Source organism: Diabrotica undecimpunctata, chromosome 8 (genome assembly GCF_040954645.1).
Source record: "Diabrotica undecimpunctata isolate CICGRU chromosome 8, icDiaUnde3, whole genome shotgun sequence".
NCBI classification, from domain to species: domain Eukaryota; kingdom Metazoa; phylum Arthropoda; class Insecta; order Coleoptera; family Chrysomelidae; genus Diabrotica; species Diabrotica undecimpunctata.
In genome coordinates, this window is record NC_092810.1 from 125,046,189 (window position 1) to 125,073,253 (window position 27,065).

Here is a 27,065-nt window from a genome sequence, read left to right on the forward strand (position 1 = left end):
AAATTTTTTGACAGTCATAAAATCGTCAATCTTTCACACGTCGGACAGGAAAATCGGAAAACAAGTTCTGTCAGACAATATGAAAAGTTGTTTTTGCTGCTTTTAATGAAAGTCTCCTAAAAAAATTAGCTGGTTATCTATGAATTTTGCCACAGTCGTTTTTTGACATGGGAAATGGTAGCGTAAGATCGTAGAAGATGGAGGGATATAGTGGATGCGGCGAAGACTCATCCTGAGTTGTAAAGCTAGTCAAGAAGAAGTTTTTTGACATGTTCGAGTCGTCAAGTGCGTTGAATGACCTATATTTATCATCAGACGGTTTTATTTTCGTGTTTTTCTTATAATTTTTAGGCTATTTAATTTAAAAGAATAACAGTACCTATTTAAAAATTTTCGTTGTGCTGTACAATCGACATGTTTCGGAAAAATTTAGAGAAAAAAAAAGTCCCAAATGTAAACCGTATCAGACTCGACCTAATAAAGCGATGTTCAAAGTTTCTTGGAGAGCGACGCGAGGGGCACTGTAACTAGTAGTAGACCGTACAATAAATATTAGTACACCTAAAAAAATATATCAACGCTACTGATCAACTATAAAAAATATTTAAACAAGTATCAATAACATCCGGAATGGTCATTCTCTTTCATCATTCGACCATCGCATCGTTGTAAATTAGACACTTGAAAGTTTGCAAAATTATTTATGTAAATTAATTAGCAAGTTCGTATTGCGATTTTAAATAAATATCGTGGCCTACTTTAAACCAAATATATATTTGGTTATCATTGGTCTACCTATCAAAAATTTTTAAACCTGTTTTCGTCGCAGGTGGATTGCAACGCGTGTATTTCGATAACCAAAACCATCAAAAGTTTTAAAATTAAATTGGTATATTATGGTATTCAGTGGCGTAGGCGGAAAAGATCCCTGATGTTGTAGCTAGACGACCACTTTGAAATCTACAAACTCTTCTTTATACATCCAGGAAGAAAAAAATCATATAGAATCGCAGTTAATCGCAAAACTATCTAAATCTGATCGTAATAATATCACATAAGTGAATTATTTAAAAGATATAAATTTTTATAATTCTATTTACTGTAACAAAACCTGCGTGGTTGATGTGGTAAAAGTATTTAAATAAAAGAAAATATATTTTTCATGTATTTTTAACATCTCAATAAGTATTTATTAAGACTCTCAAGGCTGAAAGTATATGCGGTATTATCGTCACAGCCACCTTCATATTCACCGTAAATAATATTATCATAAACAATGGACCAATAAAATGTATGTAGTTGAGTATTAATAAATGAATAACAATGTACCAACACAGTTTGTTTATAAATTTTAACTTTGATTACCGTATCGCGAATAGACGTGTATATTACTGTTTTAAATGTTCAGATGAATCATACTTTGATTAACTTTTTATGCAGTAACATGCGTTATAATATGCATTACTCAATCATTGAATTTTTAAAAATAAAACAAGATCAGTTCCGTCTAACATTTTAAGATAATTTAGTTCTAGAATAAATGTGAATATCAGATTGTTGCATAAAATTGATTAGGTGGAACCAATAACTCAGAAATCAGAATATATGAAGTTTAGTATAATTTAGAACTGTCATATACCGTATGAAATTTTAAATACAATATCCAGTAGCACATAAGCAATCAACAACAAAAACAAAACAGCCAAATTTTAACAGCCAATGTTTAATCCAGTAACTTGGGCGAAAAATAGGACCTTACCTCCCAATTCTGTCGGACTACATGGATTTTGCTGAAAATTTGGATTTGAGCTTATATGTTTTAACCTTGTTTAGGCTTTTGCCTCTTCAAGGAGGGCTGCTCCTTTTTTGTTTGTGGGGCTAAGAGGGTGTGATAAACGTCAGAATTGATTTTGCGTATTGGTTTTGGAGGTGGTGGAGCGTTAAAGAGCTGCGGTTCAGATTGGATTGTGGCGTTTGTGTTTGGGAGCGCACCGGAGGAATTTTTGGTCCGCCAGACAAGCCAAGGAGAGATACTTCAAAGGTGCTACCAGCCATACTAGTACCGGCTCTTGATTAACGTTTTTGGCTTGTAGTTGTTAACTGCCATATTTTAGGGGGATTTCTTCTAGGAAGTCGAAATACTCATCAGGAAGGTCGTTTTCAGTATTATGTAGAAGCTTTACTGGAAGGAATAGAACTTTTCTTTGAGAAATCCTGGCGACTTTTCACCCTTGGCGATGGCAAGCAATTTTGAGTGTTTGCTTGGCTCGGTTGTTCGAACCAGCTATAGTGCGGAAGACATATCTCTTGCTGAGGGTTAGGATTCTGTCCTTAATCGGTATCATCTTTGCTATTTGGTGGATTAATGCTGACGGGTAGTCTCTGCGCTTCCTCGTTCAAAATCTGAGGATTTTTCTTTCGATGACCATAATGGTGTTAATTTGACAGGCATTTAGCGACGCATAGAAGCATGCCTTGTATTCGATTATTGGCCTTATGTAAGTCTTGTAGGTGTGCAATAGTGTTTTATTTGACGTGTTGCGAAGTTTACCATACAACGCTGCCAGGAGTTTTGCCTTTTTCTTACCCTGTCTAGGGTGTTTTGTATGTCGGTCTTCCAGTTGAGAGTCCTACTAAAATGAACTCCCAAATAGCACATCGAGTTTCTGAAATCAAGGTTTTCTGGCCCCGAGCATTATGGCTGTGGGTAGATTTGAATAAGATTAGTTGAGTTTTGGAGGCAGTGATAGTAATTCTTCATCTATTGCACCATCCAACATTTCTATTTAAATAATTTTGAGCTTTATCGAATACAGACAGTTGTCCCAGCGTCCCTCTGCAGTGAGGAGCTCAGTGTCGTCAGCAAATAGTAATAGGGATTCCGATGTAGTTTGAGGCCGGGGAATGTCACTGTTGTAGACTGTGCACAATATTAGAGCTAGAATTGAGCCCTGGGGTACTCCAACTTGTGGAATGAATGGTGTGGATAGCGTGTTATCAACTTTGATCCGGATAGTCCGATTAGAGAGGTAGGAATTTAGTAGTTTAATGAAACTTGTGGGCAGTCCAGTAAGCTAGAGTTTTTCAATCAGACCTGTGTGCCAGACTTGATCGAAAGGTTACGCTATCTTACTCTCCTTTGCAAAAGTTATATATGGGAAAAACGTGCTTTTTAGTTTTAAGGGGGTTAAAACCACCTATAGTAGTAAGGGCTACAAGGGTATGTTCGTTAGAAAGCCATACTATCCTTCAATTTTGAATGGAAAGGATTTTCATATAATTTAATATAATTTTTTGCAAAAATATGACATTTTAAATCAGTCAAACTCCTGGATCTAATGAAACACACTGAAATAAAATGTAAAATGTAAAAGGAAAACAATTAATTTTGATTATGGTGGATATTAGGTTAATTATTGGTTTACAGCTTAAATCTAATTTGATTTCTTTAAATGTTTCTTAATTTATGAAAAATATTTCTGCATTTTAAATCGAAACATCAAAACAAATGTAAAATATAAATACAATATTTATTTTATTAAAAGTTATACAATTGGATAGCCATTTTAAGAACTTGAAACAGTAACTAGTATTTAAATTATTATTTTTCATAACAAACAATGTGTAATTATATCTACCTTAAATGTTAACTACTACTGTCGTACAATAGATGATAATGTCAATACTTCTTTTTAAATTTCATGTACGCTATTAAATCTGATCCAAGTCCAAACGTTAATTCTTTCATAAAATTAAAATTACTTGAAAAACTGAAGTTCACTCGGTAATATCATACAATTTTATTATTTATTTTTCTAATAATACCTACATGTACCCTTTTTTAGTCAAAATATATCTTGAAGGTACGTTTTTCACATATCGCTTATATTTAGATCTACAATCTAAACAATATAAAAAGGTGAAAATATAAACAAGCTTTGAGTTTTACTCGGTCCAGGGGGTCATTGTAGATAAACGATCATTCAATGTAAATGAATTATTTTAAAACGCTTAAGACGCGTATGTCGTCGATGGAAGAATTAGGATATTTAAAATAAATCAGAGGTTAGAATTTCGACGACTATGACCAATTTAATTTGACTAAAGATAGAGAGAGTTGTCAAAAGAGCTGAACACTACGACTCTAGCAAAGATAATGTCAAATATAGGGGCATATATAGACTAGTTCATGCAGAAGGAAGATGTATGTAAGAAGTACTAAAGAAAAAGAAGGACATGGAAATGATGATAGGGGCGCAAAGATAGGAAAGCAATACTGGGTGGTAAGCGCATAAAGGACAACCTCACCAATTGCTGTACAAGTGATAGCTGCAGGAGTTGTATCAATTCAGTTAATGGTATATAAATAAAGAAGACCAGAGAAGCAGAAAAATAGTGTGAAATAGTGGCAGAGAGAGTGGTTCGAAGAATAAACTAAAGCAAACTGTCGAGGATGCTCATCCCCAACATAGAGCCCTGGATAAATTGCAAATTCAGACATACCATTTTAATAAACTGCAAATTTAGACATACAATTTTTATTTCACACAATTTTTGACGGGCCATGGGTCTTTTAGGACCTGTTTTTATAAAATTAAAAATACAAGTGGAGAATGATATACTTTCGGCGATCCAAACAGACATTTGAAATTTAACTTTTGGCCAGTGGCAAGGCGGAAAAGGAAGGCACAGTAAACATTGCTCTGCTGTTAAATTTTAAGAGTATTTTAAATTTAAGTAAGGATCAGATAAGTCCCTAGCACAACTCTGGAATAGTCGTAAACTTATAAGCAAACATCCAGTTTGGCTGAGCTCAGAATGACTGCCTGTAACTTACTGAGCAGCCTCCACCCCTACTAACTGGAACGACTGACTGTAACTGACTGATGGTGACTGAGTGATCAGGCCGTTGGGCCAAGAGTTGTTTTGTACAAGTTGACGCTAAGTGTGGGCGATAATTACCCAGCGATTTGCACTCTTAACGAAAGCCATTTATTTTTTCTTTGGCTCTTTGTTAACATACAATGTATGAAAGAACAGTATTTTGACCGCAACAATGTATTTAACAACTGTTTATTTTTCTCTAAAGTCTGTGTTTTTGTACGCGGAATCTTTGATAAATATGCGGGGAGAATTAAAACTAACAAAAAGTCTGTTAATATCTTAACAAGGTTTATATAGAGTTGCGAAACTGCAACAACCGGTAGACTTAAAAAGTGAAAAGAATAAATTGGATAATAAAAGAAAATTGTACAAGCACTACTATGATCGAAATACGATCGCACGAGAATTAAGTAAAGGGGATGAAATGGTAATAAAGGAACACAAGCAATGGACAGCTGCTGTCGTCAGACGATGTTTACCAGTGTCCGGTAAACCAAGTGCCGAAATCATGTGTTGTTGATAAAGAAAATCAGACATTGGTAAGAAGAAATAGCTATTACTTAAGACCATCCAGTAATATGTCTAGACATCATATTAATCAAAAAGATTTTGATCATAATCAGAGTGAAAGACCTTGAACATCAACGGCCTGTGAGAATGAAATACCGAATCAGTTTAATACCCAAAGTAAAAGAATTATTAAAACCCCATCTCGATATAATGATTTTGAGATGTACTAATTTTGCAATCAGTATTATTATTAGTCTTTATTTTAAAATATTTTTATTTTCGGTTCATCGTTGTAAGTTCTTTGTTTTATTGGGAGGGAAAGATGTCATGAGACTTTATAGCTCATGAATGTGAAGACCTGTGATCATAGATCACTTGCATCATTTTAAGTGATGTTGGTTGGCAACACGATGACAAAGGACAGGTAACGTGAGTTCTCAATGCAGAAATAGAGGTTAATCATTTAGAATAGATTATTTATAAAAGCAATCATTAAAGTAATACAACAACAATAATATAGTATGGTAAAACTAAAAAAAAATTGATTTTAAATCAAGACATCTATAATATTTAAGACCTATCATGACATATAAAATATAAACTACACCAGAAATATAAAAATCCAAAAGAATACTGGAAACAAAAGAAATAATGCCCTCGTAAAAAAGAGAAGCAAAAGAATAAAAGCAAAACTATTCAAAATAGTGGTTTTTTCATTTCAAGTTTTCTATTGTTTTCAATAATCCCATCTTTAGCTAAACTTTCAAATGTCAGTGAAGATAAAGCTATAAAAAGGAAAAAGCATTCCTCTATGAAAAAGCTCGTAGTTCTAGTCTCAATAAAATTGTATCTATAATTAACTATGTTGATGATAAAAATGTTAAATCAAGTTATTTTATATAACACACTATCTTATTTAAAATTATGCCCGCTTATCTTGTTTACAAAAAGTTTATGACTAAAGTTTTGCATTCTTTTATTTATTTATAAATATTCAAGCTACCAACGTATTGTTTGATTCTATTTTGGTTTATCTAAACGAGGAATAGATAAAGACCATCTCTTTTTAAGTAATTAAACTTATTTCTATTCACATCCTATGTAAACAAAATAAATATGGCATAACTTAATGATTAGATTTACTTTCGAACCATTGCATTGTTCGTTAATGGATTTTGACAACGCCCTCAATTTGTTGTCTAGTTTGCTATCTCACGCTAGTTATTGTTTTGACAATTATACAAGAAAAGGCTATAATAATATTGTAAACTACGTATTTTGATAATGAAACCCACAATGGTGTTACACAATACACATGTACAAAATTTTCTTTACGCTATCTTTAAACAGATACGTTATTATTCCATATATTTTTCATTGACTTTTATCTACATATATATTATCCTTAGAGGCAGATTATATTAAACAAAACCTTTGAATCACCTATATTTTTGAGATGGTATCTCTCACTTCTGATAAGCAATAATAACGAACCGATGTTGGCGTTTTAGAGATTATTAAGTCTCTTGAATTGCCATATACTTTGTAATTTACTGTTCAGCTGGTTGTTGTTAATCAGTCCACACGAGAATGTTTGATAACTTAGAGCAGCGCTCTAGTCAATGTAACGATGTTTAGTGGCAATCTTCGTAGGACGATATACTGGGTCTATATTAAACAAAACCTTTGAATCAACTATATTTTTGAAATGGTATCTCTCACTTCTGATAAGCAATAATAACGAACCGATGTTGGCGTTTTATAGATTAATAAGTCTCTTGAATTCCCATATACTTTGTAATTTACTGTTCAGCTGGTTGTTGTGAATCAGCCCACACGAGAATGTTTGATAACTTAGAGCAGCGCTCTAGTGTGTCTTTTAGTTAACATGAATCCGTTGTTCTTAACTGTCAGATGCCACTTTTAATATTAGCTTGAAGGTTGATATAGCTTCTTCTTCTAGTACCGTACACTAGCAGCGTCTAATCGAAACGTAATGATTGACGGATACTCAGAGATCCTTCGTGAAAGCTCTTCTTATTAATATACTGACACCACATGTATTGCATCATTTGATTATGTGTTATATGATCAGAGATTATGTTTATTCTCTTCTAGAATATGGCCTAATTTAGCAGTTATTATATTCAGGGATTCTACAGTATTCTCTGCCTTCCCTCGCTCAACCGTTTCCATCTCTCTCAGTTGTCCCATTATCCATCGTTTAGGCCTCTCTTACTCATGGCGTCGTCTACTTCGTTCATCCAGGATCTTCGGGATCGTCCTCTTTTCCTCATTCTTATGGGGCTCCATTCGGTTATTCTCTTTATATATCTGCTGTCACTAGTTCTTCTTACATGTTCATACCACTTTAGTCTTTTTTGTTCTATATATGTTAGTGCTTCTCCTATCCATTCTTGTTACTCTGCAGCATCTTCCCAGGCATTCCATCTCTGTTGCTACTATCTTACTACTGTTTTTCTTGTTTATAATCCAATGTTCAGCCCCAGATGTCATAATGCTTCGCACTAATGTTTTATAAATCTGTGTTTTTGTCTTCATATTTAGGTGTCTATCCCACCATACTGAGGTAAGTTGTTGGATTGCTGTTTTTGTTTGTCCTAATCTTTGTTTAATTTCTTCCTCTGTTGTTGCCTTTTTCGTGATTATAAACCCCAAGTATTTGAATTTATCCTTCCTTTTGATTGTTTGTAGATAGCAGTTCTCTTTGGATATTAACTCTTCTTAAGACCTCTTCATTTGTAATATGGTCGACACATGCAATTTTAAGTATGTGGCCATTGTGTCGTAACTCCGGGATAGACTGGCTTCAGTCAAGCTCAGCTGGCTTACCGTCAGCGATTGGCGTGCGTTTGTATCTCAGGAGCCATGAGCCACTCCCACAGCGGCTCTGGGGGCTCTGTTGGGTTTACCTCCTCTAGATCTTATTGTAGAGTACGAAGCCATGAGGGCAGCCTATCGACTGGACTGTTCTGGATACTGGTTGGAAACGACTGGTCTGGTGGGCCATTATGACATTTTTAGACAGGCCATGGAGTATCGCCCTGTGCTTTCTATGGTACCGGACAGCATATCCCCTCAATTTGAGTTCTTATCCTCCTTCTTGGTTCAATTTATTGACCAGGATGAGTGGATGGAAAGAGAACCTGCACTGATCCGTCGGAACGGGATCACCTCACAGATGAGTCCAGAATTGGCGAGCGGGCAGGAGCTGAAATATATGGTGGCGGGATCGGATTTAAGTCTGTACAGGTACCATGCATCAGTCTTCCAGGCGAGATCCTGGCTAAAGTGACGCTGACCAATAGGGTTAATTTGATATGGGTACCAGTACACACAGGTGTAGAAGGAAACGAACAGGCTAATGCACTGGCAATATGGGGCTCATCCATTCTGCCTATGGGACCTAAACCTGGGATTTCAGTGACCTTCATTACTGGTCGAGGTAGTCTCAAGAATCTTCTCTTTTGCAGAGATTTTAGGACTCCTGGGCCAGTAGTGGAGGTATGAGACATGCTACGCTCCACATAGTGGGACCATTAAAAAGTTTTACCCCCAACTTCTTCTTATAGACCGTAGAAGATGTTCTCGAGTGTTCAGTATGTTTACTGGCCACTGTAGACTCAGGCCGCATCTATATCTTCTTGAATTGACGGATGAATCACGGTACCGTCTTAGTGATGAGGAGGAGAAAACGTCTTTACATGTCATCTGAAAGTGTTCCACATGACTATCACATGTGGCAGATCCTAGGTTAGGCCTTTATGCAGTCAAGCAAAATGAAGGAGTTACCCAAAAATATTTTAGGTTACTAAAGAATTAGATGTTCGAAACGGCAGGAGGAGCACAGATTTCGGGCCTCTGCTAATACTGCCAGATATGGGAGCCCAAAACAGCCTGAGCCCCAGAAACACCGAAGACCAGGTCCTTATGGGGCTAGACCGTATTATAGGGATGACACAATAGACACAATAGACACAAGACACCACATTTCGAATGCTTGTATAGACTTTTATGTATGCAATTTGATTATTAAGTGACCAAATTTAGCTACCGTACATTAGTTGTCAAAAAGTTTGCATTGGTCTTTAAAACTGTAAGAATTTTCGCAAAGTTATTCTGTCCAACAGTCTTATTTTTTTAACTTGAAATCACTTATTCCACTGCTAATTTTCATATTGGTTGTCGAGTTAAGATTATGTGTTTATAATTAGCATTTAAGTTACGATGTCTAGTGATCTATGTTGTTGCCTTTTGTTGTTCTTTTTGTTTGTTTTCCTGGAAGTGTTTTTTATTTCTCCATAAAGTTCTTTATGGAAGTTGCAAGAGTTATTTGTTAAAAGTTGCAGTTCTGTTAATGAAAGCTTCAAGAGTCGTAAATTCTGACATACCATTTAAGCAAATATAAATCTTGTGTAGCCATTTTTCTGTATGATTTGGACGCACTACTAATATGACGTTTTGGTTTGATGATTTAAAGAAATACTTTACAAATTTATTAAAATGGTCTCGTTGCATATTGGATTTAACTTCTAACAAAATTTGGTTCTTTTTTGGTCGTCTTATAGTTAATTACAGCAACAGATACATAATTACTTTAAATGTGTTTTAATCCAATTGTTTTAATTAAATCAAAAATATAAAAGGTGTGTAAAACCTGACATTTGGTTTAATTTTGAGAATAACTTTTTTATAATACATTATCTCTTTTATCTGAACTGTCTGATTCTTACGTAAAGGAAATAGAGAAAAAAGACTGAAGGTCATCATAACAAAACATAAAAGGTGGGGCCCTGAAGTATAAAATGTTACATAAAACGTTCTTGAGCAACAAGAAAAAAGTCAAATATACTTTATTGCCAGTTTAATTGCATATTTGTGGTATTCGTATTTATGTGCATATTTATATGCATGTATTAAAAACTGATTGTCAATTTTTTATGTATAGTGCAGTAACATTCTATTAATACTCAAACAAAATAATCTAAAGTTTTTTTTCACTTTTTGTTTAGACAGTAATTGGATAAAAAATATTATTTTGGTCGCAAATGGCTATCAAGTAAAGATACTCTTCTTTATAGTTACAGTGCCCGCTGGCAAAAAAGTTTAGGATAGATTACCCCAAACTTTGAGTATCGCTCCTCTGCGACTTTTTTAGTTCAGCTATTCTTTTTAATTAAATAGCTTAAAAATTATAACAAAAACACGAAAATAAAATTTTCTACTCGTAAATATAGGTCTTTTAACGAGTCTGAGGACTCGAACATTTCGGAAAAACCAGTGTGACGAAATTCACATTGCTTATTTTTTATAATACGTTCATTATTAGCAGCAAAAACAGCTTTTTATATTATCTGACGAAACTTGTTTTCCGATTTTCCTGTCTGACGGGTGAAAATGGTCGATTTTATAACTATTAAAAAATTTATTAAGAACCATCAGATATTGAAAAGGTGTACATAGAAAATCAGTACTTATTACGTCGTACAAGTCATCAGATTCTATTTATCTTTTTAAAACTATGACGAAAAAATCATCTGGGTTTTCAGATGATTTTTCAGACGATTCAAACACGTCATTTTCGTTCATTACTAATCATTTCCAATTTGCTATGGCAACCCTCCTCTTATCCTCCTCTAAGCCAACCATTACTTTGGTTTGGCCTGAAATTACTTATATTTTCTAAAGGCGCAGAGATAATAGAGTTCACCTGGGAAGATTTCATTTGCCTTGGACCGGTGTCCTGTTCATCTTAGGCCCATCTACTATTTTTTTATATCTTGTAGACCTCGATATTATATCGTCTTCTCCAAATGCTCTTTTTACAGATTCCATCAAGATTCTTCGTTCATACTAATACTAAACATATACGTAAGAAGTGAGCACTTATTGAATTAAGTTCAGTGTTTTATGAAAAACAAATCACCTATCATCCTATCAACCAGGTAAATCAGCCTTAAATCCGTTGCATTATCTTTTTAAAGATCGTAAAAAGGCCATGTCGTCAAAAGAAGTGGCATTATGTGCATTTGTAGACATGTAGGAGGCATTTGATAACAACTTATTGGAGACTATTAATGTTGCCGCACCAGAAAAGGGTACATGTTTTACATATACACGGAAAGATACAAGCTTTGGAAACTTGTTTTAAGCTACTACTGATTCAGCATTTAAAATCCATTGATTCCATTGGTCATCTAGAGATTTTAAGGGTTGGAAGAAGTGGGTCCATGAAAATTCCCACAAATATTATAACTACAAAACAAATTTTCAAATTCACACTAAATGTAATTATAAACGAGTGAAAATAAAGGGAGAAAAAATAGCGCAAATCACAAGATACCCTCACGTATTATACTGATGAGTAAAAAATATAGGAGAGCGTAGGTATAGGGAATACTGGTAACTTCAAACTGTAAATAGCATTAAGACTGTAAAAAGCAGGATAGCATTAAGGCGTCATCTCACGGCTCGTGAAAAGACACTCTTCGCTGGTTTACGTAGGCAAAGAGAAACAGAAAATCGATATTAACGATCAGAAAAAACAACGGATGGCACCCCACCTTACTGTGAAATTAGTGAATATTTGCTTTTTGATAAATGCTCTCGTCCTACCCCAAAATCTAGTCTGAACATTCCAATGGTGAGTATCGAGGGTTAAGTTTATTGTACGCCATCAGTGTTGGCGGTAAAAATTTTATTAAGTTGGATAATTTATCCCACACAACTTCGTTAGACCACTCCACACTCCATAGTAAAATTATCGCGACACTGGCTGTATCTGTCTGTAGTCACTTCGGTAGGTTTGATAGGGTAAGTACGTGCTATAAATCGCTTCCAATTTCCTTTAAAATGTGATATTTTACTGAAAAAAAAAACGGAACTGGCCACGTTGGCCATAAATAGACAGTTTTGCCCTATCCCAGGATCGTAAACCACAAATATTTAGCGTAAAAATGGTATTCCGCGTTGAATTGATTCACTTTTTCATATTTTGTCTTTTTCTATTTCTCTTCACCGTTGAAGAACGTCATACGTTCTGTCAGATCGCACCTTTATGGAAAGGTCTACGAAGTCCCAAATGACCCATGAGAAATGTAAAATACCGATGATAAATTCCTCATGGCGTTTACTGTTTTAACTATGTAAACTAGATATATACATTCTTTATATAGTAAAAATATAGATTACCCTTTATTTTCAATCAAAAACTATTTTTGTGCCGATAATGTTCAATAGCGACCGTAAATAAAACGCAAACGTTTAGAATTATTGTTGTCTAGAAGGTGTGGCATAAGTATGCTAGTGAAATGATCATAGAAAAGTTAATAAACCTAAAAATTTATTCATTTTACGTAAAATAATTCGCACTTTTAAAATATGTAAATATTACTTTGCATTCCTTAAATGTTATATAAGCATACGTCAAACATTTGTAATTACTTTGGTTTCCGATTTTTTCCCGCAAAAGTATGTCTTCATTAATATTACATTGTTCTGTTTATTTTTATTATTGTTTTCTTTATAAAGATCAAGGCAATGCATTTTTTTGTTTAATTTTTCTAGTAAAAAACCAGAACTACTGCTCAGACTCTGAGAATCATGAAACAAAAATTGTTTTAGTTGATTAATCCATGATAGTCTCATTTTCATGTTGAGGTGTGTTGTCTATGATACAAATTTAGATATCATCATTATTACTGGCTCGACAACCCTTTTTAGATCTTGGTTTGTTCCAGGATTTTTCTCCATTCTGATCTGTGTCGTGATTTTTTCTCCAATTTGTTATTTTTAAGGTTTTTATATCATTTTTTTATTTGTTCTATGTATCTCAGCTGCGGTCTTCCACTAGTTCTTTTTTCTATTGTCACTTGCTCGCTTATTTTGTTTGGTATATCCCCTTCTTTCATTATTTTCACATGTCCCATCCGACGCAGCCATCGTATTTTAATGAATGTTACAATATACGGATCCTGGTATATTTTGTATAGTTCAAAATTACATTTTCTTTTATGCCTTTGTATATTTATGTGTCGCAAGATTTTTTTTTCAAAGTTAGTTAATAATCTTTCCTCACTTTTAGAGTGTGCCCAGGTTTCTGAACCAATGTGAGTACCGGACTTTTGATTTTCTTGGGACGTTATGTGACCTTGGTTGTCAAATTAAGCCATGGTAACATATTAACTAAAACATTTAACATTTGACATATGACATTTGACATATGACATTTGACATATGGCATTTGACAAATACTAGACCTTATTCAACAATGAAGCAAGTGGAAAAATAGAGACGAGACTCGATATAGAGAAATATATCAACAAATAAGATACGGAGTTAAGCGGCCAACAGAAGTCTGGATGGAATAAAATTGTTGTGAAATGGAAGAATGGACTAATTACATAAAGGAGGTCTTATTCGATACGATATCACCACTTAACACTGCAAAGTATGCGGATACCGGTCATGGTCCAAACAAAGCAAAAATGGAAAATCTCCAGGACCTGACCAAATACCATTAGACTGGCTCAAACTTCTAGATGACGACAATATCTCAGAACTAACAAACGATTATAACTACATATACGACACTGAAATAATGCCATAAATACGGTTGGAGTCTACATTTATTCCACTAGAGATCCTAAGTATGTAAAGTTTTTTTATATCCTCAATGTTGAATTCTTCCATTGTTAGATTTTGTAGCTGTCGTATTTCTGCGTTTTTACTCGCATTTTGTTTTGGTCTAATTGATTTTTAGGCAACTATTTTGTGCAGCTCGTTCTAATTGATTGAATGCCTCTATCATTTCTCTTGTTGACCTTACGATTATGCCGACATCATCTGAAACATTAAGACAAGTTTATATTATATTTATATAATATACGCCTCGCCTGGAACATAATTTAAATCCTTTAAAAAAAGTTAGTAATGTGAAAATTGCCAGTAAAACAATCGTGACCATCAATAAGACATTCTCAAGATTTGATATTTAGGACAAAATTCAAGATCCATAAAAGACCGAATTATTTCCAAAAAAAAGTGACTGTAGATTACATCTATAAAGCTGTTCTGTTCCTACATATGTACATGAAAATGACCACAAAACTATAACAAGAGGATCTTCATTGGAATCTATAGCTGAGTATGACAACTATATCAACAAAAAATCATTAAAGATTCACGTGAAATTTATTGGCATATACTAAAGTTAAATAAAAATAGATGTAATCGAAGAAAACAGGTTTTCTAACAACTATCACTCAATAAATAAATGAATATAGCTGTTTTACCACGTCACTTGTAAAACTAAATTGGATAATACCAAGTTTATAGACAGTGTTATTAAAATTTTTAAAGTTAAGGCTTTGCTGAAGGTATTATCTTATCAATTTTAACACATTTATATAATTTTATATTTTAACCATTAATTTTAACTTGTACGTAAGAAATATGTATCTGTTCTTATACCAATATTCTAAGAAAATTATACTGTTATGATTTTGATCGATCTATCGATTAATTTTTATCGATATCGCAAAATGAATTAACTTATGAAATTAACATGTGTGATTTCAACGTGTTCAATTCTATGTTCACAAGAAAATGCCACGTCAAAATGTTTATGATTTCCGTCATTTGAAAGGAAAGAGAAGTATCTTTATCATTATATAAGCAGAAGTGCAGAATAAAACGGTAATTATTTATAAAGTTAATGTTTAATTTGAAACCATATTTTTTTCATTCTCAATATAAAGTAGTTTGCCACCGGCATTTTTATCGACCTTTCAATCGTAAACAAAATCAAACCTTGTAAACATAAACTAAGGAATGAAGTTCACCTATTTAATTACCACCTTGATCCGGACCTGCAAAATTGATACACGGCATTTATACGCAAAATACGAATTACCCAGTGAATTGCTTCACATCTTCTCTCGTTTACATTCCTCAAGTAACATTGGAAAGCGTACACTCAGAACTTCCTTGGCGCCACAAAAAAATAAAATACTGACACACAACCACTCAATAATTGGCACTAAATCATTTATTTTCAGACGACATTTATTTCTTCACATTAACCTTATGCTATAAACGAATAACGACGAAAATTTCGTCGTTATTAAATGTTCTCGTTGCATATGTCCTGATTTTTTATGTTTGCATCATTATATTCAATCTGGCAAGAGAATGCATATTACAGATATTTAAAAATATCTTCAAAGAGGTACACGGTACACAGTAATTAACTGTAGAGTATTATGAAAAAAGATTAATAGCATTAATAAAAAACTAATGTATTATTCTAATTAAAATCAAATATAGGCCAGAGTGAACCCACTTTTAGGCAACTTACGTCTGAGGCCCAGTATATTGCTAAAGAATTCTTTTAGCATTAAACTGTGACTGAGGCTGCAGAACTCGTTCGTGGGTTTGTTTTGGGTCTGTTTACAGCTATTGTTATTTTGTCTATTCTTTTTCTATTCTTAATATGTTCTATTTTGAAACTAATGAAACCAGCTTCGATATTTTTGTATAAAATATTTGCAAACAATGATTTTTATGGCTTCTTCTTTTACTCGTTGCAATTTATGATATTTATCATACAACAATAAGAGAATTATTTTTGAATTTACTGTTACCTCCATATTTGATTTTTTTAATTTTCAGGTATGGTGAAAAACAGGGACGAAGAGCTAGTCAAGTAGAAATCTCAGGAATCCAACTGCTGTCAGCTACAGCCTACCAACTAAAGAAACCCTACCAACAACTATTAATTCCGATTACAGTATGGATTGGTATGGAACAAGCCTTTATAGGAGCAGACTTCACGCAAGCATACGTTTCATGTGCGCTTGGTATTCCTTCAGTGGGTTACGTCATGATTTGCTTCGGCTGTGTCAACGCTATTTGCAGTCTTCTCTTTGGATCCATTATGAAATACATTGGTAGAGCACCGATCATGGGTCTTGGACTTTTGGTTCACGCAGGTTTGCAAACTTGGATGTTGATCTGGAAACCTCATCCCGATACTCCTTATCAGTTCTTTATGGCTGCCGGTCTCTGGGGTGTTGGAGATGCTGTATGGCAAACTCAAGTCAATGGTAAGTGCAAAATGTTTTACACCACATATTACTCGATATTAATATAATACATAAATATATTCCGTGAAGAAAATTTGGAATTTAGAATTGTTTTATTCTATTGCTAACTTCGGAAGTTAGTGGATGACAGTATTGGGTTCTGTTGTGACAGAATTTTGCTTCAACCGCAATTTTGCTTCAACATGGCTGCTAATTGCTAGTACTAACTACTTCTACTTTCCTTCATTATAATGAACCGTAACAACTACCCTAACTAAAGTACATTTTTGAAGTTATACTTCTATACGCGCGGTCGACGTTGGAAATTTGCACGGGGGTTAATTGGCAAAACCATTACATATGTAAGATATGAGTAAGAGAGAGACAGAAGATATATTTTCTCTCTTTCTCTATCGGAAATAAAAATGTTCCTTTTGTATATATATTTTATATTATATATATTATCTATATATAATATTATCAGTATATTTAATATAATATATATTAATATTATTATTTATGTGATATGTTTTGTATTATTTATTAAATGTTCATAATTATTTTAGGCTTTTTTATTTCAAAATAATAATTACAATAAATCACTGTATGACCGAGAACTGTCAATTTTGAAATATGTTAGTGTCATGTCTAATTAGCAAATTTCTTACGTGTTTGGTTTATACACTGGTATATGTGAGTTCGAATCTCAATATGAATTTCCTTTTTTACTTTTGAAATATTTAAAAACTTCACGTCAGTCTTATTAAATATATGTAATATACGCAAAAATGCTAAATTTTAAAATAAAATGAAAATTTACAACATAATCCGAGTTGTTGGTTTTTTATTTTTATCTTCAACAAACATTTTTTTAGTTCTATATATTACTTCTTATACTTCTATACGCGCGTTCGACTTTGGAAATTTGTGCGTATTCGATATATTGAGTGAATCGGCAAAATCATTACATATGTAAGATATAGGTAAGAGAGAGACAGAAGATATATTTTCTCTCTCTTTCTCTCTCGAGAATAAAAATCTTCCTTTTGTAAACATATTTAATATTTATTAATATTTTTATTTTTTTATTAATATTATTATCATGGTTAATTAAACATATACGTAAGTTATGTATATTGTCATCTTTAAATACTTATGAATATTGCATTTTAATTTGTATTGTATTATAATATTGAATTATGTGGCAGTGTATTGTATTGTATTTTTATATTAACAAAATTAACAATGAATTTTACTGCAGAGTATGTTCAAAAATGTTTTTGCATTCAACTGCTTTTATACATTTATGAAAATAAAAATATATATTTTCATTAAAATATTGATTCAATCCTTTATTTACTTACTATACTCCAGGTCAAATGTTTATATACAGCAAACGATGCACCATATACCTGTATACCTAATTCTTTTTCTCTTTCTGCTCTCTCTTACCTATAGCATTACATATGTAATGATTGTGCAGATTGACTGCCATATAAATTTGTAACGACGAACACGTGTATAGAAGTATAACTTTTACCGCCACACATTGACGTTTTTATGAAGGACCGATTTTAAATATTTTTCAGTCAATTTTATGTGATTTCTTCTTAGAGTAATTATCACTTAATGAGGCATTTATATTATATACGTTAGAGAGAAACATATATGTTAATATCCGAGCTAAAAGAAACAGAAAAAAATTAACCTATTTGCCGATACATTACTGATTGAAATATAAAGAGAGACGTTTGACAGGGAGATCCGTTATCCCAAAACTATTCAATAACCTATTGAAAGACATGTTCAATACTTTAAACTTACAAAGTGTGGAAATAAAGATGACTTCTATATAACAAAGATTTCGAGTGGATATAATTCCGCTATCGAAAATATCAGTGCCGGTCTAAGACCGTTAGCCCAGTTTGTTACTCCACGAACCACAGACTGGATAGAGAAGTTCTTATCCCCACACAGCATGTCGGCATGTATATAGTTCCATAGGACAAATGCATATAAGGTATGACCAAATAAACGCTATTCATCATCAACTAATAACATGACACCGGGGCTGCAGCTATGTCACTAATCGTAGATTAGTTGTACAAATCTTGTTGCACACATCTGCAATATGCCCAATTGGCAAATCACCAGACACTTGTAAAATAACTTAGTCGTATATGGTGAAATTTGTGCTGTGACTACTGCGCTACCCAATACATTGGTGTAACATCAACGTGCACAGGGGACGCAGGGGTCCAGGGAGGAAAATTATGCCTAAGGGATGTCCCAGAGGCTGGCGAACTCTGGCGGAATATAGGCTATAGAGTATAGGTGCACTATGGTTCCTAACAGCATTTGTCCAAACTGGTAGGAATGCATTACATACGCGACAAAAAGAGATAATCCAGAAGAGATGAGTTACGCTTGGGTAAACTAGGGTCAAATGAAAGGTCCATCAACTGACAGAGGCGAGCTTATATATAGCTGTGAAGATGTAGAATAGGCCAATTGGTCGCACTGCGACTGGTTTATAACTGACGACTTCCAGGGAAGAAACAAAATCGTAAAATGTAAATCGAATACAACTTCAGGAAGAAAATATAGAGATAGTTAAGGATACGTGTATTTACCCCAAAAACTCCTGTGGGAACCATAACTACTAGAGAATATCATACGAGAAATATACTTTTATTGACAGTATTCAGCCAAATATACACTCCAACATAAACAATGTACAATAATAAGCCAATTAGCTGCATTGCGACAAAGAACTACAAATACTAATTCAGAAAAACTGAAAGTAACTCAAAAAAAATTTCAAGGTATAAGATTAAGTGGCCGAAAAAAAATACGTTGATTCGCAATAAGAGAGTGCAAGATGTAGGAAAACGCATGTCTACTTTAGAATCGATATGATAGCTGAAACAACGAAGTGACTAGAAAGACTAGCCAACAAAAGGAAAAGAAAAAGACCAAGAGCAACGTTGAAAGATTGCATAGCTAAAGCTGTCGGAATACATTAGATAGGGAAAATGTTAGAGCGTGATAATTGGAAAGACCTTTCAAATAAATATGGCAACAATAATAAGTTACAAATCTGCTTATTATCAGTTGTTACACTAATCTAACAATTCATTACATATATAATAAAACTACATTTTTCACGATTTTACTAAGTACGCGGAATTCATTTATAACTATTACATACGGTAATAATAAGAATTAGCAGAGTAAGTTAATTACCGTATTTTTATTCTTCTTTGTTACAAAACAACTAAACAGCTTAGTAATTAAATTTATAGTTTCATATAAAATGGGCTGTTGCATGAAATAAGTAGATATTTTTTATTGTCCCATTATTGTGGAAATACCGATTTCTATATTCAATAGAGCATTGTTAAAAATATTTATAATATATGCGGATAAATATTTAATTTTATGTACAATTATACAGGGTAGTCCTTAAGTAATTGTACAAAAAGAAATAGTAAATTCTACATTTTAAAATATTACGATTTAAGCCAACTTGCTTTAATAAAATGCTGATATTTTAAGAAAAATACAGGGTGTAGTATGGCTACTTGTCCTTGAATAATTCTGTTACTTATTGCTTACAACCGTTATATGCCTTACAACTTATCACTGGGTTTTTAATCCCATTTTGATCTGATTTCGAGCGCAATGTCTAGTTTTCCACCAACTGCAAGATGCTTCTTTTTTTGTATGTTTATCTTGAATTGAACCGAAATCTGGTATACTCTTCTATACGCTTGCTGGTCATGAATTATATGCCCATGTAATGTATTTATGATTTTCTTACATTTTGTTTGGTAACTCATTGGATATCATAAATTTATTGTATAAAAATGTGCTCTGGACTGGATAAATTGTCATATACGTTTTGTTGATCTATTTTCTTCTACCGCAAAAGTATTTTGTTAAAAAAGAAAACGTTTTAGTTGTTTGAAAAAGTTTTACTTATGTTTTTTATTATTGTTTTAGGTTTATACGGTACGCTTTTCCGTCGTAACAAGGAAGCCGCCTTCTCCAACTATCGTCTTTGGGAGAGTGTGGGCTTCGTCATCGCTTACGCCTACTCAACACACATCTGCGCTCGTATGAAGCTATACGTGCAACTGACCATCCTCTTGTCAGGATTCTTACTCTATGTCATCGTCGAAATTCATCATCTTCACAAGATTCGAAGACAGAAAGAGAAGGAGAGAAAAGCAGCTGAAGCAGCCAAGAACAAAGAAATTCTTCCGCCAGAACCGGAAGAAACTGACGACGAAAAAGACGATATTGATGACGAGATTATTGTTACGCACTTGTAAATTAAGTAAGTATTTATAAAAGCAATAAACTTTGGCTTTTAACCTTGAATATAATTTAAAAATTTAGAATGCCATGTTTCGATAACACTTATGTCTATTTAGGAAGTACTGTCAAAAATATTTGACCATCATTAAGTTTTTTGCTGGTTAGCGAAGTTAATAAAGCTTTAATCAATAATCTTTTTTATCATTTCCGAGTTCCCTTGGTGTTTTCTTTATTCTTTACCGTTAACTTCTTATTCATAGAGCATAGCAGTGACAGTGAACGCTCGTGTTTGAAATATTTCATTTATTTTACCTGGCGATTGATAATATAGTACGATTCTATGATCGGAGCGAGGGTCGGCGCCTCGTTGTCAGCGCCCACTTCCTAGATGGTATTGCAAGATTATATTAATCGACATGATTTTGCGTCTATAGGCTCTCAATTTGTTTGAAAATGTCCTCTTAATTTTAATTTTTATTTTTTCACTATTACTTAATGCCGACTTAATTACTTTAGAAAATTAAGCACCTAAAGAAAGAGCCCAACAGATTATTTTTAGTATTTATTATTTTGATGACATTTTAAGAGGTTATTTCGCTAACTTGGTTTCTTTAATGTTTTAGAAACTTTATTCTTCTGGTTGCCGATGTTTTTGGTTCGAAGTAGTCATTTGTTTTTTTATTTAAACCCTGCTTTCTAGACCCACTACGGAAACCTTGTTCTGGGTCTTCCTCTTCTTCTCTGACCAATGGATCTATCAAGGAACGTTTTTCTAGCTGGGTCATTTTGTTTCATCCGCATTACATGCCCTATAAACCTTAGATGTTCTATCTTAATATATTTTGCGATATCTGCTTTCTGGTATATTCTATAAATTTCGAAGTTGTATCGTCTTCTCCACACTACATTGTCATTCACCGCCCCACAGATTCGCCTTAGTACTTTTCTTTCGAAACATCCTAACATGTTTTCATTACTTTTTGTTAGAGTCCAGGTCTCTAAACCATATGTTAGGAGTGAGCGTGTTATTGCTTTGTAGAGTTTTACTTGTGTATGTCTCGTTACAATTGAGGATTCAAGAAGAAGACTAAGCTATCTACTAATATCAAAATCTTATTTGCCTCCTTTAGCTCCTTTTTCTCATGCGTTTATCAATTTCTTCCATCTAGTTTATTCTAGATTTTCCTGGTCTTTTTTTTGCCATTGATTTCCATTCCAAAACTTATTTTGAGCGTCTATTGTTGTCCATCCGCTTTACGTGTTTATACGTGGCAGCCGTAGCTCAGTGGCTATGTTATTGGGTTAACAATCTGGAGGCCTGGGTTCCAAGATTTTCAATTTCTAATTTAACTGAGCTATCACCGTTTCAATGCTTCGGAGGGCACGTAAAGTCGTCGTTCCCGGCTACGAAAGTAGTCGTTAAGTCATGTTAGGTGCTCTTGCGCGACCTGAAAACCAGAAAGTGTAGCAGAAGTGTAGCCAGAAGGTTACACGAACTTTACTTTACTTTACGTGTTCATACCTCACCAGCTGTTTGTTTTGAATCTTTTCTGAGATTATGTTCCAATTTTCATTATTTCTCACACTCTTTCGGATATTCTATCTCTTTTGGATATTTCTGTCTATCTCCTCTTCCTTTGATCATCTTCCCCGCCTTCTATTTAAGTGGCCATACGTCACTGCCGGAGATCATAATACTAATAATTTTAACTGCAGTATTTAGATTAGATTAGATTAAGAGAGGTGGCCTTTCGACCTATTCCACTGCGACCTTTTCAGATCTGTTGTGGTCCTCTAATCCTAGATAACATTCTCTAGCCTGACCCTTTTTATAAAGTCTAGTAGCAGTATCATATAAGTATTCTTTTTTTGTTATCTTTTGTTATGGTTTTGTTCCACAACATGTCATTTAGAACTCCCACCATTTAGTGGTATTCCCATATACTCTAGGGAGCTCCCAGGGGGTTAAGTATGCTCTTTTATGTCATCTAGGTACTTTGACGTTATTTTTATGCATATTTCGAACAGTGTTTTATGCTTTTACAAAGTTGTAGCGTCATATTTCCAGAATTCTTCGTGTAGTTATGTGTCTAAATCACGCAAATTTTATGTTTTTAAAGCGTTGATACTTTCGCCTTGTTTTATTCGTATTAGCGACCGTTTCATTCAAACGTTATGAAATATCGTCTTTATTTTTTTAGTTTTATGGGTAATATTATGTCTTTACTGCAGTTGATCCTTTGCTTCTTCATAATTTTCCAACTTTACGAACTCTTACTTCCACCCTTGTAGAATTCTAGGATCTAAAATTTGTAGTTTTTAGTTAAGTTTATTCTTCGCCACTTCTACAATGATTGTGATATTTTTACAAATGTATTAAATTATTGTTTAAAAATTATTGAACTTAAGTTTTACCACTTGTATTAATATTTCCCAGTTCTCCTTTTTTATCTGTTGCAGTATATTTTGACTCAATTCTAGGTTTTTAATTCTCGAGGTACAGGAGCAAATCTTCTTTACAGAAGTTGCTATTGCTTGTTTGATTATATTATTAAATTTATTTTTGTTCTGCTGGGTTTAAAATTTCTATCAATGTTAGTCACTGCTTAAGTCATTTTCATACTTTGCTGTATTTAACTGAAGGACTTCTATTGAAAACAACGAAATGATTATAATAATATTAGTCCAACATATTGATTAAAAACGTATGAATAGTTATAAAAGTAAACTAATATTTTGTGTTTTTCTTTTCAGGCATTCCAGTTTTGCAAGAGGTTGGTCAGCGTTGCGAGAAGGGACCATTACGGATATATTGCCTCATTTTTTATACAATGAAGAAAACAACAGGAATCAGCCAGTAACTTATCAGTATTTGTTGAACAAGAAAGGATTTCCAACGTGGAACCTTGAATCGATAGTTAGAAAGTTGTTACTTGTGTATATTGTAGAATATCAGTATCTTGATTAGAGTTCAAAGTGTGTTGTTACAAATCATAAAAGATGAAGCAATGAAAACTGTTAATTGTATGAATGATGATTATGAAGTTAGTATATTATATCCAAAACCAGTTTCATCTCAGTTTTAATTTGACTTATTAATCGTTTTATGCCTTTGTGTTTAGTCTTTACTCATGAACACATAAGTATTGTAGCCATTTTCCGAACAACTTATTCTGTCTACTTCCCCATTAGTTAAAAGTTCCTAGTCTTACTACGTTTATTAGATCACAGATAATAGTACTATAGTAGTCGATACATCACTTTATAAAGATGCACCACACTAAAAATCTTCTTAAACAGCTATACATATCTGTCATCTGATAGTCCTTTAAAATATTTTTGAACTCAACCATATTGGTGAAGATCTAAACTGCTCATTGCCTTATAGGTAGATATATTGATATTTTGGAAGTTAACTGGGTTATTTCTTAATGCGTTGTATGCTTATATTCCCTGTTAATAGTATTTGCCTATAAATTTAACTTCGAAATGAGATATAGAAACGCTAACCAGAGTGCCATTTTAACAAAAAGTTCTTGAGTAAAGAAAGTATTTGCACCAATATTTTTTTTCAAATAACTATTAATCTTCCGTAGAGTATATGAGACTTCTACAAAGTATTTTGGAGTCTCAACCAGTAACTTAATGTTGTTATTCAAATATTATTTATATATATTTTATTTTTCTGATAATTTTAGAAAATGTGTACAGTAAATATAAATAGATATTTGTTAGATTGTACAATATAGAAACTAAGTATTCAAATTGTAAAGTAATCAGTATTTTAAAAGCAATACTGTAGAAATAAATTCTTTTAAATTATTATTACCTTCTTTTACTATAAACATACCTGATTATGTCCATTTCCGGCAAACACACAATATATTTTACCCACCGTCCCGACGGAACAGACCATGCAGGATCAGCAATCATAGTCAGATCATCTGTTAAACATATCATTTTACAAAATTATTCCACACCTAAAATTCAGAGCACTTCAATAAGAATAGAAACCTTCTCGTGACAATGGATTGTCGCAGCTACTTATTCACCTTCTAGATATAATATAGTTAAAGAATACGACATCTTCTTCCAAACCCTTGGCTTGCAGTTCCTGGAAGCAGGCGATTGGAATGCCAAAAATACTCTATAGGGATCACGACTAATTACAACGAATGGTAGAAATTATGAATCGATCATAGCATAAAAACAATTCATTCTTCTTATCTACAAGACAACCAACATACTGGCTAGCAGATAACAACAAAATTCCGCATCTTCTATCATAGCACCTTAATAACATTAAGCACAACTATAATATACAATCAATATCCATTAAGACTATCTAACAAAAAAATAAACTGGGAACAATTTGAAAACACAATTAATCAGAATATAACGTTAGATCACCGAATAAAAGAATCTGATGAGCTGGAATTTGCAGTACAAAAGCTAACGGCTGTAATACAAAACACTGCTTGGGAATCTACTCCTATAAGTTAAAAGGGTAATCCTGAAGACAACAATGTGCCGTTAGATATCAAACAAATTCTAACCGAAACAAAGAAGAGCGCGGGCAAAATGGCAAAAGTTCCGAAATCAACTGGATAAGACACAGTTAAATAGATTAACACACAATAGATCAGCGCTAAATCAAGCTCGTAATGACACCTTCAATTTTTATATTAACAATCTCTCTCCAGATGACAATTCCATATGGAGAGCAACCAAAAAATTCAAGAAACCGACACTACCAATTCCTCCAATAAGAAAACCTGATAGAAGTTGGTCGCATACTGATAATGAAAAAGCTAATGTATTTGCAGAATATTTAGAAAACATATTTACTCCAAATTTAGGTCAAAACATAAATGATGCTGTAGTTAGCGAATATGCTCATATTATAATCATTGAAAAAGCCAGAAAAGCCAAAAGCCATAAATTACCTACAGAACCTTCTTCCTAACGTCCGATAAGCTTATTACCCTTGATGTCCAAGATATATGAAAAACTCCTGCTAAATAGAAACTGTTCCACTCGAGAACATAATACCCGAATATCAGTTTGGTTTTCGTCAAAAATATTCAACAATCCAACAATGTCATAGAATAATAAATACAATCAAGAAACGTTTGGAAGAAAAGATTATGTGAGCCTCGATATGCAATAGGCTTTTGATAAAATCTAGCACAACGGTTAGCTATAAAAATTAAAATTTTACTGCCGACCTTATCTTGAAGTCCTATATTAAACAACGTTCGTTCCAAGTCAAGTAAAAATAATGATTTCTCAACCTACCACTCAATCCAATCCGGAGTTCCTCAGGGAAGTGTCCTCGGTCCCTTCCTGTACCTAATCTTTACTGCTGATATACCCATTACAGATGACGTCACAGTGCCGACTTTTGCCGATGATACAGCCATTTTAGTTTCAAACAAAAACCCAGACATAGCATCTGAAAGGCTGTAAAATTGCTTGGATACATTAGAGAATTGGTTGACAAAATGGAAAATTTAAGTCAATAACAACACACAGTCACACTAACAACAAGAAGACGCACTTATCCACAAGTCTAAACAATGCCCCTATTCCTGTTAGAGACGTTGTGAAATATCTTGGGTTGTATTTGAAAAACTCATCTAGAAGCAACACATTAACGCCAAAAAAACTCAGCTCAATATAAAATTAAAACAAATGAATTGGTTACTTGGCAGAAAGTCACAACTGTCATTGGAGAACAAAATACTGCTTTACAAAGTTATACTAAAACCAATATGGACTTACGGCGTAGAACTCTGGGGCTGTAGCAAGCCTTCAAACACAAAAATTTTGCAGACCTTCCAATCAAAAACACTGCGAATGATAGCTAACGTCCCTTGATATATGAGTAATGCAACCATCCACAAGGACTTAGGAGCACCGACCGTAAAAAACTGTCAAACAAGGCTAAAATTCTTAATTCAACGCCAAATTATCAGTCAATTATATTATTCTGGACTTGGCCAGAAGACCTGGTTACAAAGGTTGAAATGGAGAACTCTTGCTGGATCAAGTGCCCCGTGTCAATGCCCAAATCAAGTCAATATTGTCATCACATTTACTAATTACTCAATGTACTGATTATGAGTAAATTGTAAATATGCATTTAAAAATAAGAAAAAAAATCAGGCAAACAAACTGAATTAAATTTTTTTTGTCGATACTGCAAATTTCTTGAGATACACTCACTAGTGTTTTAACAAA

The 27,065-nt window shown here is 33.4% G+C and overlaps 1 protein-coding gene across 6 annotated transcripts in view; it reads left to right on the top strand.

The window, feature by feature from the left end:
* LOC140447949 (UNC93-like protein) overlaps positions 1 to 24,647 on the top strand; it is a 285,521-nt gene extending 260,874 nt beyond the window's left edge. For all 6 annotated transcript variants that reach the window (XM_072540914.1, XM_072540911.1, XM_072540912.1 and 3 more), the window contains 3 exons: positions 16,087 to 16,520; positions 20,505 to 20,841; positions 23,577 to 24,647. In XM_072540914.1, the coding sequence (XP_072397015.1) occupies positions 16,087 to 16,520; positions 20,505 to 20,836 (766 nt within the window). In that variant the 3' untranslated portion in view covers positions 20,837 to 20,841; positions 23,577 to 24,647. The remainder of the gene's footprint in view (positions 1 to 16,086; positions 16,521 to 20,504; positions 20,842 to 23,576) is intronic.
* The last annotated feature ends 2,418 nt before the right edge of the window (positions 24,648 to 27,065 follow it).